The sequence below is a fragment of the Camelina sativa genome, chromosome 4 (genome assembly GCF_030686135.1).
Source record: "Camelina sativa cultivar CO46 ecotype springtype chromosome 4, ASM3068613v1".
In the NCBI taxonomy this organism is placed as follows: Eukaryota; Viridiplantae; Streptophyta; class Magnoliopsida; order Brassicales; family Brassicaceae; genus Camelina; species Camelina sativa.
The window spans coordinates 26,582,316-26,601,573 of NC_141883.1; the positions used below are offsets into that span (position 1 = coordinate 26,582,316).

General features: G+C 37.0%; 3 protein-coding genes and 4 pseudogenes across 5 annotated transcripts; 5 read left to right on the forward strand and 2 right to left on the reverse strand.

Moving 5' to 3' along the window:
* Positions 1-808: 808 nt before the first annotated feature.
* LOC104781959 (uncharacterized) lies at positions 809-2,771 on the forward strand (annotated as a pseudogene). The gene has a single exon (XR_015597195.1). The product of XR_015597195.1 is annotated as an uncharacterized LOC104781959 (transcript).
* On the forward strand, positions 2,680-4,332 carry LOC104781958 (protein BASIC PENTACYSTEINE7 pseudogene; annotated as a pseudogene). Its single transcript, XR_015597196.1, has 2 exons — positions 2,680-2,818; positions 3,349-4,332. The product of XR_015597196.1 is annotated as a protein BASIC PENTACYSTEINE7 pseudogene (transcript).
* A 2,892-nt stretch (positions 4,333-7,224) lies between these two features.
* Positions 7,225-7,653, forward strand: LOC147946225 (uncharacterized). Its single transcript, XM_087509542.1, has one exon. It carries the CDS (start codon positions 7,225-7,227, stop codon positions 7,651-7,653), a length of 429 nt encoding a protein of 142 aa, XP_087365668.1.
* Positions 7,654-9,025: 1,372 nt separating this feature from the next.
* On the forward strand, positions 9,026-12,569 carry LOC147946226 (uncharacterized; annotated as a pseudogene).
* A 300-nt stretch (positions 12,570-12,869) lies between these two features.
* On the reverse strand, positions 12,870-15,390 carry LOC147946227 (uncharacterized). The gene is made up of 3 exons (XM_087509125.1): positions 14,395-15,390; positions 13,414-14,286; positions 12,870-13,331 (listed from the first exon to the last, which is right to left on the reverse strand). The coding sequence occupies exons 1-3, from the start codon at positions 15,388-15,390 to the stop codon at positions 12,870-12,872; spliced, it is 2,331 nt and encodes a 776-aa protein (XP_087365251.1).
* A 1,387-nt stretch (positions 15,391-16,777) lies between these two features.
* Positions 16,778-17,637, reverse strand: LOC147946228 (protein TIC 20-IV, chloroplastic-like). Its single transcript, XM_087509543.1, has 4 exons — positions 17,582-17,637; positions 17,261-17,355; positions 16,863-17,179; positions 16,778-16,798 (listed from the first exon to the last, which is right to left on the reverse strand). Exons 1-4 carry the CDS (start codon positions 17,635-17,637, stop codon positions 16,778-16,780), a joined length of 489 nt encoding a protein of 162 aa, XP_087365669.1.
* Positions 17,638-18,282: 645 nt separating this feature from the next.
* Positions 18,283-19,258, forward strand: LOC104784197 (protein BASIC PENTACYSTEINE7 pseudogene; annotated as a pseudogene).

Genomic DNA, 19,258 nt, shown 5'->3' on the forward strand with positions numbered 1-19,258 from the left:
AATAAAGTACACCAAATTTTATAAGTGTGTTTTTACTAAATAACTTTAAGTAAAGTAGGTTTTGTGGCCAATTACAAGTTTTATGCTATCATTGGTAGAAAACATGTTATGTAATGATGCGACTACTCCAAAAAGGTTTTCCAATTTTGAAAACACTATTAATTTCATTATATTACTTTATTATTTAATGCCAAAATTGTACAGTAAAATCTCCATAAATTAATACTCTATAAATTAATAGTCGTTATAAATTAATAATTTTCTATGGTCCCAAGTTGGACCATTGTAATTTTTGACACAATTCGATAATATAATAAGATAGTATCTTTTTTGAAAACCTTTGTAAATATATATAGTCTCGTCAATATTATAAATTAATAGTTATATAAAATTATCAAATACAAGTATATATATATATATATACACACATTAATTTTTGATAGAGTTTGTTTACAATATTTTTACTATATCAAAACTTTTAATGTTCTCTTCGAAACATGATAATTGTTGTTTTTCTTGTAAATGATTCTAAAAAAATGTTATTTATAATGATTAAAATTTTAATTTATAAATCTATTTCTTGAAAACTTACCAAATTAGGAAAATAGCTCAATAAATTATTAATTTATCGATAAATTAATAGATTTTCAGATATTATTAAATTATTAATTTATAGAGGTTTTGTATGTGACCTCTCCAAAAGAAACTATTAGGCACAAAAGAGATTTTTAACAAATAAGAGGGTAATAAGGAAAAATAATGAAAAGACTAGGGTGAGAATTAAAGGAAGAAAAAAAAACTCAAGAGTTCAAGTTCAAGTTTTTTTTTTTTGAAGGCGTCTCTCTGTCTTGTGTGTCTCCGACCACACTGCAATGGCGACGGAATCTACTGAAAGGGAATCCATACATCACAAAGCCCTAGCCGAATCGAGTTTCAATTCCGGTAATTTAATGTCGGCCCTGAATCATGCGCGGAAAGCTCTCGGTTTGTCTCCGGACTCGGAAGGTCTATCCGTCATGGTTACCGCCTTCGAGATCATCAGCTCTGCCGCCGCCACCGCAGGAGGTATGCCTGAGTGGTACAAGGTTCTAAAGGTAGAGCCTTTCTCTCATATCAATACCATAAAGCAACAGTATAGGAAGCTAGCTTTAGTGTTGCATCCTGATAAGAATCCTTATGCCGGGTGCGAGGAAGGATTTAAGCTTTTGAATGAGGCTTTTAGTGTTTTCTCTGATAAGGTTAGAAGGAATGAGTATGATATGAAGTTGAGGATTAGGATTCAGGGGGAAATGGTTAGTGGTGGTGGTGATGATGATGATGATGATGATGATGAAACATCAACATTTTCAACAGTTTGTTCGAGTTGTAGGTCGGTGCATAAGTTTGGTAGGAAGTATTTAGGGAAAAATTTGATGTGCCCTAGTTGCAAGAATAGTTTTGAGGCAATGGAAGCTGAGAATGAAGAAGAGGGTAGAGGTGGAAGTGGAACTGGAACTTTTGCTTCCGAGATCATAGCATATAGTAGGAGGAAGAAGCGGGCTGGTGACGATAGTGAAAGTCTGAGAAGAGGGAGTGAGACAGGGGAGATGAGAGAGGAAAGAGCAGAAGCTATTAATGTATCTGAGGGGTTGGATGACGAAGATGAAGGGATGATTACTTTGGCAGAAATGCAATCGGTGATAAGGAGAAAAAAATCGAAGGTTAAGTCAAAGATCACTGAGAATGATAGTACTGCAGAAGAAAACATGGGAAGCGAAACGCAGGAGAGATCTTCAGGTGATGTCCCCATGACTGAAACTTTGAGGGAGATGAGTAGTAACAAGGAGAATGAAAAACGAGAAGCTTTAAAGAATGGGAAGAACATAAAGAAGAAAAAGGCGACGAACCAGAAGGTGTTAAACGAGATAGTAGATTTAGAATACGTGCCACGAGGTGATAGGAAGAGGGATCATAGTAAATTAAGCCAAGAATTCTACAAGGAAGACGAGGATTTGGAACTATATGATTTTGGTAAGGACAGGATGCCGAGGAGCTTCAAGAAAGGGCAGATTTGGGCGATATATGATGGTAGTGATGACAGTATGCTTCGGAGTTACTGTTTGGTCAGTGAAGTGGTTTCTTTGAACCCTTTTAAGGTATGGATCAACTGGTTGGATTGTGAGAGCGAGAAACTGATCTCTTGGATGAAGATCAGTTCCTCTAATATGCCGTGTGGGAGTTTCAGAGAAAGTTTTGGTTGAACAAGTGAAACCATTCTCTCACATTGTCAACTGCGAAAGGGCTGCACGAGAAGCATACCAAATATATCCCAGGAAAGGCTCTGTTTGGGCAGTGTACTCAGATACAAATCCAGCTCTTCAGAGAAGAAAGACCGGACGCTATGAGATTGCCGTGTGCTTGACGATGTATTCTGAAGCGTATGGCTTGAGTGTGGCATATTTGGAGAAGGTTAACGACTGTAGTAGCAACTTGTTCAAGAGACGGGATTACGGGTATAATGCAGTCAGATGGGTAGAGAAAGACGATGTTGCAGCCTTGCTCTCACATCAGATTCCGGCCAAGAAGCTGCCTGAACATGAATCTGGAGCTGATCTGAAAGAGTCTTGGGTGCTTGATCTTGCTTCTGTACCTCCCGATTTGGTTTCTGCCCCTTAATGAACATAGACTGTTCTTGTTTTTGTTTCTCCTCAATCATCATCATGACAAAGAGAAACTAACACTTTATGTCAATACTGTATCTGCCTAATTTAATAATTTTAGTTTAGATCAAAGAGAGTGCTCGGAGTGGAGCGAGTATAGAGGTGAAGTATCGCCATTGGTAAGTCTGACGTTTTTCTTATTTGCGTACGCCGAAAGATAACTCTTCTCTGGTTTCGACTCTGTTTCTGGCTATAATTCATTAGGAACCCTAGTCAGAGGTTTTGATTTTCCATGTTTTATCCGCTTTATGGGTCTTGATTCTTTCTTCTTTCGTGAACTCGTTTGAGTTTTCCAATTTTCTCACTCAAACAATCTAAAAAGATGAGAACTTTTTCTCCTCTACGTATGTAGTCTTTAAGCTTTAGATGTGTATATTAGTGTCTTTTGTGTTCTGATGATCATCTGGGTTTCAGTAATCAAGTTTTGTGTCTTTAATTAGGAATATACATAACAGTTTCTGTCTTGTAAAAACGGCTTTGTCTTTTGATTGAGTACTATTACCGGAAGATAACTATAGATTTATGTTCTCTGTATAGAGCTTGTAGAATGGTTATCTTGCTTTCTGGATCTCTGTGTTGCTTTATAAGGTTAGTTTCAGTTTTTGATTGGAAATGTTGGCTCAGATTATCTGCTTTTGAAATGGTGTAGGAGCGGCAACGTGAGCGTGTGTGATCTCTCTCCACTGAAACTAGCTATCAAGATGAACTCATTTCCTTCACAAAACTTGATGCTATCTGTAACAAACGCAAACAAGGATGCAGCCTTGCTTACATCTAATGCTCATTGGTTTCACTCCCATAGCGCTGTTCCAAAGACCACAGGCATTCATCTTTCTCAAGTATCTCAAGCAAATCCTGCCGAAGGAGTGATGGTGCCTCAGTCTCGTTCGTTTTATCTTCCTACTACTATAGATTACAGAAACGGTGTGGAAACCGTGGAACAGAAGTCCACGAATCAGTCTCCCTCCTTCGAAAGCTTTGAAGCCTAAAACGCCAAGAAAGAAACGCTCTGCATCCTACAAGTCAAAGAAAACTTTGAGCATACCAGAAACAAAGCGCGAGAAGAAGAATCTGGACATCAACATTGACATTTCAAGCTTCGATACTTCCGGGGTTCCTCCTCCTGTGTGTTCATGTACAGGGGTTTCAAGGGTTTGCTACAAATGGGGCATGGGAGGTTGGCAATCCTCATGCTGTACCATCAGCATATCGACATATCCACTACCCATGAGCACCACAAGACCCGGAGCTCGTCTTGCTGGAAGAAAAATGAGCAATGGTGCTTATGTCAAGCTCCTTGCAAGGCTTGCTGGCGAAGGGTATAGCCTCTCTCACCCTGTTGATCTCAAGAACCATTGGGCCAGACACGGAACTAACAAGTTTGTGACCTTCAAGTAGTCGTTTCATTAGTTGGGTTCGGTTTTAGATTAGCTTTTGTGGTCTCTTTGTAAGTTATCTTTACAGTCTCAGCCTTTTAGTATATATGTTTCCTAGTGGCTTTGAGATCATAAAGGAGATTAAGTGTCTATGATCAATAGGACAACACTTATTTTCCTTTAGGTTGAGTGTTTCTTGGTACTGCAAAGAATGTTTGGTTGAATTTGAACATGAATCTCTTTAGGGTAACCTTAAAGCAGGAGACTTTGTGGATCGATTGAGAGAATTCAGAATCAAAATGATAAGGAAGTGAGGCCAAGGACATTAGGAAATGAGCTAATCACATGTCATGGATTCCATCTTTGGCTACAAGGAACGGACCAGATCAAGACGGTTTACAAGGACCGTAATTAGGTTTTCAAACTCTCAGCTCAACAAAACCAATACAATGTATGTTTCTTGTGTTCCAATCTCTGCTTACATTGCAAGTCAATTGCTTTTTGGTTTAAGATAAACAAATTTATACCATTTTGCGGTTGTATATTTTTCTCTTTTGCGCGGACAGTCAAAGACTCAAAGGAGTCAATCTCAAGTTCTCAACACGAAGATCTGAACAGGCTATTAATTTAAATATATATATATATATATATATATATATATATATATATATATATGTATATATATTTAAAGATTCAGTATGAAAATTACTTTTAAAGTTCATAATCATAAAATATTGTTTATAATATCGATCGAACATCAGTTACATCCCCTCTTAATTTTAATCTAATTCATATTCGTAGTCGAATTAAAAATTACCAGTGATCATATAATACAAGTCTTATAGATAGTCATAATTAATTGGTAAAGGCCCACAGAAAACGTTTCAAAAACGGCCAACATGCTTTGACGATCGGAGTCAGAAAACAGATTCCAGCCCCTGCGCAGCACAACAAGTCACAAAGGATGCATGTGCAACTAAACCCTATCAGCATCCTCAGGTAATACTTCTTATACCATCCATTGAAGTTAATAGATGGGAAGAAAAATTCGCTTGCATCCAGAAGCATTATCATAATCATGTGAAACCTCAAGTAATGAGGCAAATGGCAGGCATCGAGTATCCATATGAACCCTAAGCAGCAATACACGACGAATAATCTGTTTTCCATTCTTTTTGCGGCTCCTGAGGTCGAGTTTTCGCTTGTAGATGCTCTGACAATACTCAGATGCTTTGTTAGTCTTCGGTCACGAGAAAATATATGGTTGAATGATGATGATGATGATGATGCAAAGTCCACATGTGCATTTGCTGCAGTTTTGGAAATTAGTTTTAGTTGTTGAAAGAGTCATTACAAGACAAGCTTTCAATATTGATAACAACCTATAATACCTGGACGAGGAACAGTTGATTTTGGGAATGAGTCAAAGTTGGAGAAAGACACTCTTGTTGGCTTCAATTGTTTCTTTAGATATGGACTCTGATCCCTGAAAATACATATAAACATACAAAACACATCCAATCTATGTGAACCCCATGATAATAAACTAATCCTCTATTGTTAATATTTTTTCAAAAAAAGCCAAAAAAATATTATTTTAGAGCAAAGCGAACATATATAGAACTACCTCGTTTTGAAGAAGTTTAATCAGAAAAAAAGGGCAAGCAAAAGGTATATATGAATTTAAAGAACGAAGGAACAAAGAGAAGTACCTTGGAAGGAAGGACGTAAAAGAGACACGGTCCGTGGCCATCGCCAAACACTGCATAGTTTCGTCTCCGGCAAGAGATTTCGGTCGAGGCTTTAGTTAGGGTTCCGCAACTTTGACGAGTTAGCAGCCGTCTTATTTTTACTAACACCGTTTTGTTATTGAAAACTTTATAGGGTTTCTAAATTTTATGGTTATTTTTTTTCCTTTTATTTTAGCGTTAATAAATAATAAACATACCTGCGTCAAAAATATAAACACTAATTATTTAATTAGAAAATAATGAAAAAATATTTGGTTAATTACTTAAAGATTCAGTATGAAAATTACTTTTAAAGTTCATAATCATAAAATATTGTTATAGAGAGAACAGAAAGATGGTCAAAGAAATACTTATCCCCAGCTGGAAAAGAAGTCCTCATTGAATCAATAGCTATGGCTCTCCCGGTCTATTCCATGGATTGTTTCCTTGTCCCAATCTCAATATGCGACGAGATAAATAGTGTCATTTCAACTTTCTGGTGGGGTCAAGAGAATGGGAAACGCTCAATACATTGGGTGGCATGAGATAGAATGTCTCTACCAAAAAAGGAAAGTGGTTTAGGTTTCAGAGATTTACATAATTTTAACTGAGCCCTACTTGCAAAGCAAGCCTGGAGAATCCCCAAAAACCCAAACAGTCTACTAGCCAGACTATATCAAGGTATGTATCATCCTCATATATCATACGTACATGCAACTAATGGAAGCAATTGTTCCTATAGTTGGAGATCTATCCAAGCCGGAAAAGAAGTATTACAACAAGGACTCATAGTCCGGTTAGGAAATGGTCAGAATACAAAGGTTTGGGAGGATCCATGGCTGCCGACATTACCGCCAAGACCAGCCCATGGTCCTATACTCAATTCGGAGATGACATTGGCTGATCTATGGAAAGAAAACAAAAGAGAATGGGACACCACAATTTTTGAAGGTGTCTTAAATCCTGCAAATCAACATTTAGCATCACAACTGTACCTTTCTCAGCATGCAGAGGTTGACGAGTATGTCTAGTCTTACATTGATGATGCTCAATACACAGTTCATTCAGGTTATTGGGTATCTACACATGTTAATCTATTGGAAGAGGAGATTATTCAACCCCTAGAGGGTTCGATAGACCTGAAAAAAGACATTTGGAATCTAGATATTCCCCCCAAAACTTCAACATTTTCTTTGAAGAAGTTTATCAGGTGCTCTGGCTACTAATTCACAGCTTTGTACAAGAACAATTCCAGCTGATCCGATCTGTCAACGGTGCTGTGCGGAAGAGGAAACGATCAACTATGTCATTTTCAACTGCCCCTACGCTGAATCTGTGTGGCGAAGTACGAGAGTAACTGCAATAGGATAACACACCTCTACTAATTCAGTTAAAGACAAGTTTCACATGTTCATTAAGATGGCGAAGAATAAGGATACACCTCGACTGATTCGTACGTTACCCTTCTGGATAATATGGCGAATATGGAAATCACGCAATGAATTTTTTTTCCAAAAGAAGAACAGATCTCCCCAGTGTGAAACCAGAAAAGGATTACAAGATGCAGAAGAGTGGCTGGAAGCCCAGACAGAAGAAGTACTTACTCCGCATACATCAATGGATATGCAACACAATAAGTGCAGTAAATGGACTCCACCACCTCAGAATTGGGTGAAATGCAATTTCGATAGTGGATTTTTACTTGGACGTCCCCATACTAATACTGGATGGCTGATACGAGACTGTAATGGACGCGTCATACTCTCTGGTTGTGCAAAACTCCATCCCGCACAATCAGCCCTACAAGCAGAAGCATTTGGATTCTTACATACTCTCCAACTTATGTGAACACAAGGATTTCAACATGTCTGGTTCGAAAGTGACAACTTGGAATTAGTCAACCTGATTAACACAGGTAAAAATAAGCAGAAGATAGATACTCTCTTGTACGATATACGCCATTGGATGAGGAAGTTACCATATGCTTCTTTGGGCCATATCAATCGTGAGAAAAACTCGGCTGCGGATGCTTTTGCCAAAAGTGCTTTATGTATTGACTCTTTGTACCAAGTGTACTCTGTACCACCTTCTTGGTTGGTCAACTACTTGTATCATCCTTTTACAATAGTGAAAATAGACCAGATTGACACAATTTTGAAAAAAAATTGCTCGTTTGACACCCTCTCTTAGGGAAAAACTAGAATAACACAATTTTGTGTTTAAATTACCAAAAGCCCAATTAAAATTGAAATAGGAAATAAAAATTAACTAAATGATAAAATAAAAACAAAAAAATGTTAAGTCAAAACTAGAAAAAAAAACCCGACAATCGTTTTTTTTGGTACAAACCGAAACTTCGTTTCTTCCGCCGGCAAAGAACAGGTTTTACAGTCCAGGGAGAAAAGCACGATCTATTGTCATCTTCGCCGGCGAATAAGAAGTGTAATCACCGGTGTTCACTGCTCTAGCCAGATACAACGGTCGTCGTGGGTCGTTTATTCCGGCGGCGGAATAAGAACCCTAGTGGCTTCGGAAGCACGATCTATTGTCATCTTCGCCGGCGAATAAGAAGTGTAATCACCGGTGTTCACTGCTCTAGCCAGATACAGCGGTCGTCGTGGGTCGTTTATTCCGGCGGCGGAATAAGAACCCTAGTGGCTTCAGTGGTGGTTGATTTTCGGATTCGGCGCCGGTGTTCTTGAAGCCCTCGCCATTGTTACACCCTTTGAGGTATAAAAGCTTTCCTTTTGTTGTCTTTTGGCTTAATTTCTCCAAAAAACTCAGATGAAATCACATGTCTTCCCGATTAATCTGTTAAATTGAATTAAAAAGTACTAGGAACTTCCCCTTAATAATTTATTAGCACTGTCGAATTTGTTAAATTATAGTTTAATCATATTTAGTTAGTTTGGTCAGAGTGATTTAGTACAATTGAAAATTGTAGATTAATCCTGCACCAATCTCTCTGTTCGTCAATGGTACATTAGTGTTTCTTCTGAAATTGTTTGATACTTTTTTGAAATTGCAAACCAGTGAACGTCTTTGCTACTTAAATAGGAATTGTGCTTAAATAGGAACTTGCGATTGATTTAGCTTTATCTTAATTGTTGTGTTCATTAGTTTCTCTTTGATTTCTATAAATGAGAGATTTTTTTTTTTGGATTAGAAGTATCTAACAATTTTGTGTTACATTTGATTCTTTTTTTTTGTATGTTTAGGAATGGCATCTTCAAGCAATAGCATCAAATATCCTCCTCTACTTTATGAAGAAGGGAAATCGCCTCTCCAACATAGGAGCATGAACCACAATTGTTTTGTGTCCAAAATTGGAATTTTGAGAGAATGATTAGGGGTGGACGTGTGGGATAAACTCAAGGACTCATCTCTTGGAGTGTTTATAAAGTTTGCTGAATTGGAATACACCTGGGCTGCGCAGAGAGTTCACTTTCTACTCACACATCAGCTGAGAATCAACAACATTCATGAGGTTTGGTCTTTGATCGATAATAGGCCAATTAGATTTTCTTTAAATGAGTTTGCAGAGATAACAAGGTTAAATTGTGATGCATTTGATCTTTTAGAGAACTTTGATGTTGATCACCATGATTTCTGGAAAGAAATGAAAATACCAACAACCCTTGATGGTCCTATGTGGAGTGAGTTGGTAAAGGTTATTGATTCTAGCAAAACATGGCATCTTGATAAGAGGATGATGGTTGGTAGGTTATGTTTGTTGTCAGTATGCGTACATGGAATTCATCATACATCTAGAATCCCGTTGGCAACCGCTAAGAGAGTTTTAGATCCAGTTGCTTTTGAAAAACATCCATGGGGTCGGGTTGCTTTTAGTAGTCTAGTGAATTCTGTGAAGATGGTTGACTATGACAGAGATTCATACACCATACACGGGTGTGTTCATGCTTTGTTAATTTGGTTGTATGAGAGTGTTACTGGAATAGGAGAAAGTTATAGGGTTAGAAGGATAGAAACCACTGGTGTTCCACTTCTTGATTGGCGATCATCTCGAAAACGTATCAACTTCACAAAATTCATCCAAAACGAGAAGAAGTTGCATGGACAGGTTAGTAGTGGTGCTAGTTTGTTACTATCTTTAAAAAAAAATACTTTTTACATCAATTAATAATTTGTGTGAATTTAAAGTTATTACCAGTGTTAATCACTTTATTCATGGCTTGTAGGTTCGTGTTAGGCATATGGTTCATGTTTCAGAGGAAAACATGTATCCTCTATGGTCTGACACAGATGAGCATACGGATCTACACCTAGACGAGCTACTTAAAGATCTCATTCATAACTGTTTGTCTCTAGATGCTTGGAGTTGTGTCAAAACAGTTGGTATAAGTTCAAAAAAGAAGAAAAGAAGTGCTGAAGCTGATAAGGTGAATGACAACAGAGGGTGCAATCCTAAGAAAAAAAAGATTGACAGATAGTGATCCTAAATGTGAACAAGGAGAAAATGTAACCAACATGGAGGTAAGGTTTCGTTTTCCTTTACCGTAATTGATTAACATTTTTTGTCTTCTCTATTATGATATTAATGAACATGTTATTGTAGGATGGTAAGGATGACAAGTCAATTTCTTTGGATATTTGGAGGGCGATTGAGAAAATGAATGAGACTATTTCTGACTTGGGCAAAACACTCAACAGTCGAATAGATGCTTTGGAGAGTAAATTTGAAACATTCGTTGAAAAAAAAATGACGGTGTTCAAAGAGGAGATGGGTGAGAGGATTAAAGCATTGGAGAAAGAAAGAAAAGAGCCTAAAGACGCTGATGTACGGAATGATGCCACTTCGCACACCATTAACGATGATGAGGGAACAAGTAAAACACTTGTAAGTTACATTTTCCTTTACTTCTCATGTTCTGTTGTTGTCTAAAACTTCTCATGTTCTGTTTTTAAAAAACTCGACCACGTCGTTTTATTTTTTTACTTCTCATGTTCTGTTTTTTTTTTTACTTCTCATGGTCTGTTTTTTTAAAACTTCTCATGTTCTGAATTTATAAAACTTCTCATGTTCTGTTTTTTTTAAACTTCTCATGTTCTGTTTTTTTTTAAACTTCTCATGTTCTGTTTTTTTTTTTACTTCTCATGGTCTGTTTTTTTAAAACTTCTCATGTTCTGAATTTATAAAACTTCTCATGTTCTGTTTTTTTTAAACTTCTCATGTTCTGTTTTTTTTTAAACTTCTCATGTTCTGTTTGTTTTTTTCTTAAACATATCATGGATTGTTTTTGCTTCTCATGTTCGATTTTCTTACCTCCTTGGAATGTTCTGTTCGGTTGCAGTCATGGATTGTTGAGATGAAGCAGACATCACAAGATGAATTTCCAGTTCAAAGGGTGGTGAGGAAGGAATCTGTGAAGGTTGGGAAGAAGGAAACTTCCAAGAAAAAGAAGATTACTGGTCTTGCTTCTGACGACGTTGAGGATATCACTACCCAAGTTCAGAAAGCTAAATTGAAAATAGCTTCCAGTTCTGAAGATACATGGTCCAACAAGGAGGATCAGTTGGTACATAAAAAACTTGAGGTGACATTAAACCGCCTTGGAGAGGCTTTGACGAAGTTGGATGGACCTGGACCTTCGAAGACTTCTAGACGCGTGCCCCAGTTGGCAGAATCGCAGAAGTATCCTTACCTTGGTAACTCGACAGTCAAGCGGATCATTACAGAGGGTGATAATGTGTTAGGCGATCATCTTAAGCCTGTAGATGATGAGAAACATCAGAGACTTCTGGATTTTCTCAGCCTTGATAAGTATATACATCAACAACTCTGAATAGTTTATAAAAGTTACTATCATTATCTATATATGTACTAACTCTTTCTTATATTCACAGGAAAGAGCCACTTAGCACCAGCAACGCAGCTGTGAGATTCTATTGGAAAATTATGACTCCAAGGAAACATTGGCCAAGCTATGACTATGGATGGTTGACAGAACATGTAAGTTTATTTTTGATAATTTAGTATAGGCGTTTATTCAATACTATATTTTCGCTTATTCTAGTTTTTATTTTTTTGAATGTAGCACATGGGTTGTGCAATGGCTATGTTCCGGCGAAGATATATGCGTGAGCCTTGTCCGTATCCTAAAGAGCGCATAGCTTTCTTAGACCAAGATCTGATGACTACATTGAAGAATGACTACATTCAGTTTGATATGGGGCCTAAGAATTTTGTGTTTCGGGATTCCTATGTGAAACAAGTTTTTGGTGAATATCCTGAGGAGTCAGCTACGAACAAGAAGTGGTGGATTGATGTGGATAACTTATACGCTTGTCTTTTTGTCAATGGGAACCATTGGGTGGCTTTGGATATTGACTTGCGAGGTAAGAAGATTCACATCTATGATAGCATACCAACCTTGGTGAATGACGAACAAATGGCCATTGCATGTTTGCCTTTAAGGCGAATGATTCATGCGATGTTAAGTGACATGATTCCTGAGACAAACCGTAAAAAGAGCAGAGCAATGTTGGAATTGAGAAGGGTGAAGAAAAATGTTCCTCGGAATGAAAATCCAGGTGATTGTGGTGTGTATGCTCTTAAGTACATTGAATGTTTAGCTCTTGGGAAAACATTTGATGGGCTTTGCGATGAGAACATGTTGGCTCTTCGGATTAAGCTTGCAGCGGAATTATACGACAAAGTCAGAGAATTAGCCATACCACCTAATATGACTTATTCACCTCCTCGAGCTGTTATCATCCCTTCCCTAGTTGATGAGTCCTTGTAGACTATTTTGTTTCATTGCCTTACGTTTTGTAATAACATTATAATTGTAGACTATTCTTCTTTTGCATGTGAATGTGAACGTGAATGATGATAATATAACTTGAAGACTACTCTTCTTTTGCATGTGAATTTGAACGTGAACGATGACAATATACTCATTTTAAATTTTAAATTGTTACTAACAAAAGAAGTGGAGAATATAAAAGAACTTTGAACTAAAAAGAATTCTATGTGAATGAAAGCATTGTCATTTTCAACAAAAAAATAAAGAGAACTTGGGAAGATAACAAAAACTAGGAAATTATAGAGTACATGTCTTGCGATTATGCCCTACTTGGTTGCAATTACCACATGTGTATTGTTTTCTTGGCTTCTTCTTTTCCATTGCAATTTCCAATGCTGATTTGATTCTTGGATTCTTTGGTCTACCTGGTTGTTGTTTTGGAATCGGTGGTCTACATACCTTCGTTATCACATGTCCAGGAACAGATTTATCAAGCTCCCTTGGCATGATGGCATTCTCGTAGGAAGTGTAAACGTAGTGTTTCCGATAATAAGGATGACTCATTGAAATGCGAGAAATGTTTCTGAATTCACCGACCGCAATTGCATGTGCACAAGGGAGTTTCTCCAAGTCAAACCGGCAACACGTACACTTTTTATCTTTCAAATTGACAACATGCAGAGATGTTCCACTTGTTACTTGTACTTGGTGTACATCGATATCTTGGACAGTAAGTAACTTAGCATAGTACACACGACCCTATAAAATAATAACGACATTATATTAGAAACTTAGTTGTATAACATACACACTTGCTAAGAAAGGATGAAAACGAACAGACCTGGAGAATTTTCTCTACACCACGAGTCAAGTCTGTTGTCATCTTCAATGCATCAGTCCTTCTATCTGAAAACCACCTAGTCATCATGGACCTTATTTCTTCCAATAGTTGTACAATAGGAAAGCTCCTAGCATGTGACATGACCTTATTCATTGATTCTGCAATGTTGCTTGTAAGCAAGTTGTACCTATCACCTGGGAAATGTACACGAGTCCACATACGCACATCAGCCCTTACGAGGTACTCATGTAGTGCTGGATTCATGGCTTCTATCTGATCAAATGTGGTTTGAAAGTCGATAAGTCTAAAAGCATTTGCCGCCTTTTTAACCAAAGCAAATTCTGCTCGACCTTTAAACCGAACCAAAATATTCTTGTACATATGGTATGTGCATATTCCCCTACTAGACTTCGGATAAACCTTTTTAATAGCTTTCCCAATTGATTTGTGCCTATCAGAAATAATGGAAAGACTTTCATCATCACGTATCACACAGCTGAGTTGCTTGAAAAACCATTCCCATGATTCATCATTCTCTGTATCAACCACGGCGAAAGCAATTGGAAAAATCTGAAAATTGCCATCTTGAGCTGTTGCTGTCAGTAGTGTCCCTAAGTATTTTCCCTGTAAAAAAGTACCATCCACAATAACCACTTTCCTCAAAAACGGAAATCCCTGTATGCTTGCACCAAATGCTAGAAAACAGTACTTAAATCTTTGAGCTTCATCAACATCAAACTGTGTAAAAGTTCCAGGATTTGCCCTTTTTATCATATACAAATATGTAGGAAGCTGCTCATAACCACTCTCTGGACTACCCCTGACCAACTCGCGAGCATGCCTTAACGTTCGATATGCTTTCCAATAATCCATCTATCATCAACAAATATTTTTTTTTCATTGTTGTGAAAAAAAAAACGGAATAATGATAAAGCTAAACAAAATAATCAAAATAATGCTAAATAAATAGAAAAATTATACCTTGATTTGAAAGCGTTTATTTAACGCTTCAGCAACATGCATTGGCAGTACCTTGGGACCAACTCCACCAACAAAATCTTTGTACAACTCTCCTAGAATATGATGATCTGCTTGTCGAGCACGTGTAGAACGCTCTGTTACAGAACATGTATGTGCTGAAATAAACACACGGACCTCAAACTTTGGAAAGTGATTTATTGTTGCAGCTCTTACCCTCCACTTGCATCCTTTAACCCAACACTTGACAATCAATAGTGTTGGTCTCGATTTGTAAACAAAATAATCAAACCTTTGTACCAAGGTTAGTATCTTCAACCGTGTTTCTAAGTGTTCCTTTGTATCATACATTTGCCCAACAGCCAAATTCACAGAAGACAAGTCTACCTTTGAGACATCAACAGGTTTCTTATTTTCTTCAATATAAAAAGATGAACTCCTGTTCTTCATTGGCAATTGTTGATCCTCTTCTTCTGGTGGAATTCCATACATGGTAAAATTCTCATCATCAGAATCTGTTCCGTCAGAATCATCACAATAATCAAATCTACTATCATCTTCATCGATCTCTTCTTCATTTGTGTCGATGGCCATATCAAGATACTCTTCTCCAACCTGATCATTTTCATCTCTTCCTCGTTTCTTACCTTTGTGATTCAAATTAGTCTGTATTTTCTTCTTCACTTCAACACAAAGTCGACCTGTAACCGTTTCCAATTGTCCCAGAAAAGTGTGCAACTGACGAGAATTATCGATAATAACTGGTGGTGTATCACTGGGTAAATCCTGCAATAACCTCTTCGAGATCTTGTAACTCAAGACAACATCAAATACCTTGTTATCCAGCCTGTAATCCTCATATACCATTTCAATGCAATCATCAAATTTGCTTTGATCGTTACATTGAAGAATTCGTGAACGCCTTTCATTATCAACAACAAACAACCATTTGTTGTTGTCAAAGATCCAATTACCACAAACGAGAATCACATGCTTCATATTCTCTTGGTTGTGTAACAATCACTCTAAAACGTGAAGGAAGATATAGGAAAAAAAAAACCACCTTCAAAGGAAAACAATAGAGAAGTCGATTATGAACCCCAAAAGGAAAGAAAGCATGATTAAATCCACATTGGAGAGGAGGAAGAAGGAATTTATGGAAAAAAAAAGATGAACCCAAAAGAGAAAAAAAATTTCAGTCGATATAGGGGGAGGGGAGGGGAGGCACGATATAAAAGAGAAAAAAAATAAGGTAAACCCTAGATTCTCGCCATATATGGCAACTGCTACAAAAGTCTGTCGCTTAACTTTAAAAAAATCTGTCACAAAAGGCACTAATAAATCTGTCATTACCCCTGAAAAAAATCTGCTGTCACTATATCAACATAAAACAAATATGTTATCATTGTATTCATATATAATAAATCTGTTATCAAGCAGCAGATTTTTTAGTAGGAAAAAACAACTGTCATAACATAAGAAAATCTGCCATAACGTATATTGTGCATGTGGGTCAATATAGCAATTTTAAAAAGACTTTCGAAAATCTGTTATCAAACAACAGATTTTTCCATCAATCCAAAAACCAGTCATAACTTACAAAAAATCTGTCACCATTATATGTCAAACTAGCAATTAATTTTACGTTTATAAATCTGTCGCAATGTGACAGATTTTTTAAGTGAAAAATAAAACTGTTACAACAATCATAAAAAATCTGCCACAAAATTCCTAGAAAATTGACTAAAACAATGAAAATCTGTCATGACTTTATAAATAAGTCTGTCGCGTTAAGAAAATCTGTTGTTCACAAAAAAACTGTCGTTACACACTTCAAATAAATCTGCCATAGAAAAAAAATCTGCCGTCAAACACTGCAAATTAATTTGCCATCTAAAATAAGTCTGCCAAAGAAAAACTGCCATCGACAATAAATCTGCCACTTACAAATTAATCTGCCATTACTTGTATGGCAGACTTTTATAAAAAAAAAAAAAAACGAAATTGCAGAAATTTTTAACCAAAGGTAATATTGACTTTTTTTTTTCCTAACAAAGCAAAAAAAAGTATTTTCGGTATAAAACTAACCCAATTGACCCTTAAATTTTAGGAGTTAATCTAGCAATTAACTGCTCAATTTGGGTCAAACTAGTGATTTTCCCTTTACAATATAATGAAATATTTGAGGTGTTAAAAAAAAAAAATCATAAAATATTGTTTATAATATCGATCAACATCAGTTACATCCCCTCTTAATTTTTAATTCGTAGTCGAATTAAAAATTACCAGTGATCATATAATACAAGTCTTATAGATAGTCATAATTATTTGGTAGAGGCCCACAGAAAACGTTTCAAAAACGGCCAACATGCTTTGACGATCGGAGTCAGAAAACAGATTCCAGCCCCTGCGCAGCACAACAAGTCACAAACAAGGTCACAAAGGATGCATGTGCAACTAAACCCTATCACCATCCTCAGGTAATACTTCTGAAACCATCCATTGAAGTTAATAGATGGGAAGAAAAATTCGCTTGCATCCAGAAGCATTATCATAATCATGTGAAACCTCAAGTAAAGAGGCAGATGGCAGTCATGGAGTATCCATATGAACCCTAAGCAGCAATACACGACGAATAATCTGTTTTCCATTCTTTTTGCGGCTCCTGAGGTCGAGTTTTCACTTGTAGATGCTCTGACAATACTCAGAGGCTTTGTTAGTCTTCGGTCACGAGAAAATATATGGTTGAATGATGATGATGATGATGCAAAGTCCACATGTGAATTTGCTGCAGTTTTGGAAATTAGTTTTAGTTGTTGAAAGAGTCATTACAAGACAAGCTTCCAATATTGATAACAACCTATAATACCTGGAAGAGGAACAGTTGATTTTGGGAATGCGTCAAAGTTGGAGAAAGACACTCTTGTTGGCTTCAATTGTTTCTTTAGATATGGACTCTGATCCCTGAAAATACATATAAACATACAAAACACATCCAATCTATGTGAACCCCATGATAATAAACTAATCCTCTATTGTTAATATTTTTTCAAAAAAAGCCAAAAAAATATTATTTTAGAGCAAAGCGAACATATATAGAACTACCTCGTTTTGAAGAAGTTTAATCAGAAAAAAAGGGCAAGCAAAAGGTATATATGAATTTAAAGAACGAAGGAACAAAGAGAAGTACCTTGGAAGGAAGGACGTAAAAGAGACACGGTCCGTGGCCATCGCCAAACACTGCATAGTTTCGTCTCCGGCAAGAGATTTCGGTCGAGGCTTTAGTTAGGGTTCCGCAACTTTGACGAGTTAGCAGCCGTCTTATTTTTACTAACACCGTTTTGTTATTGAAAACTTTATAGGGTTTCTAAATTTTATGGTTATTTTTTTTCCTTTTATTTTAGCGTTAATAAATAATAAACATACCTGCGTCAAAAATATAAACACTAATTATTTAATTAGAAAATAATGAAAAAATATTTGGTTAATTACTTAAAGATTCAGTATGAAAATTACTTTTAAAGTTCATAATCATAAAATATTGTTATAGAGAGAATAGAAGGATGGTGAAAGAAATACTTATCCCCAGCTGGAAAAGAAGTTCTCATTGAATCAATAGCTATGGCTCTCCCGGTCTATTCCATGGATTGTTTCCTTGTCCCAATCTCAATATACGACGAGATAAATAGTGTCATTTCAACTTTCTGGTGGGGTCAAGAGAATGGGAAACGCTCAATACATTGGGTGGCATGGGATAGAATGTCTCTACCAAAAAAGGAAAGTGGTTTAGGTTTCAGAGATTTACATAATTTTAACTGAGCCCTACTTGCAAAGCAAGCCTGGAGAATCCTCAAAAACCCAAACAGTCTACTAGCCAGACTATATCAAGGCATGTATCATCCTCATACATCATACGTACATGCAACTAATGGAAGCAATTGTTTCTATAGTTGGAGATCTATCCAAGCCGGAAAAGAAGTATTACAACAAGGACTCATAGTCCGGTTAGGACTATCTGTAACAAACGCAAACAAGGATGCAACCTTGCTTACATCTAATGCTCATTGGTTTCACTCCCATATCGCTGTTCCAAAGACCATAGGCATTCATCTTTCTCAAGTATCTCAAGCAAATCCTGCCGAAGGAGTGATGGTGCCTCAGTCTCGTTCGTTTTATCTTCCTACTACTATAGATTACAGAAACGGTGTGGAAACCGTGGAACAGAAGTCCACGAATCAGTCTCCCTCCTTCGAAAGCTTTGAAGCCTAAAACGCCAAGAAAGAAACGCTCTGCATCCTACAAGTCAAAGAAAACTTTGAGCATACCAGAAACAAAGCGCGAGAAGAAGAATCTGGACATCAACATTGACATTTCAAGCTTCAATACTTCCGGGGTTCCTCCTCCTGTGTGTTCATGTACAGGGGTTTCAAGGGTTTGCTACAAATGGGGCATGGGAGGTTGGCAATCCTCATGCTGTACCATCAGCATATCGACATATCCACTACCCATGAGCACCACAAGACCCGGAGCTCGTCTTGCTGGAAGAAAAATGAGCAATGGTGCTTATGTCAAGCTCCTTGCAAGGCTTGCTGGCGAAGGGTATAGCCTCTCTCACCCTGTTGATCTCAAGAACCATTGGGCCAGACACGGAACTAACAAGTTTGTGACCTTCAAGTAGTCGTTTCATTAGTTGGGTTCGGTTTTAGATTAGCTTTTGTGGTCTCTTTGTAAGTTATCTTTACAGTCTCAGCCTTTTAGTATATATGTTTCATAGTGGCTTTGAGATCATAAAGGAGATTAAGTGTCTATGATCAATAGGACAACACTTATTTTCCTTTAGGTGGAGTGTTTCTTGGTACTGCAAAGA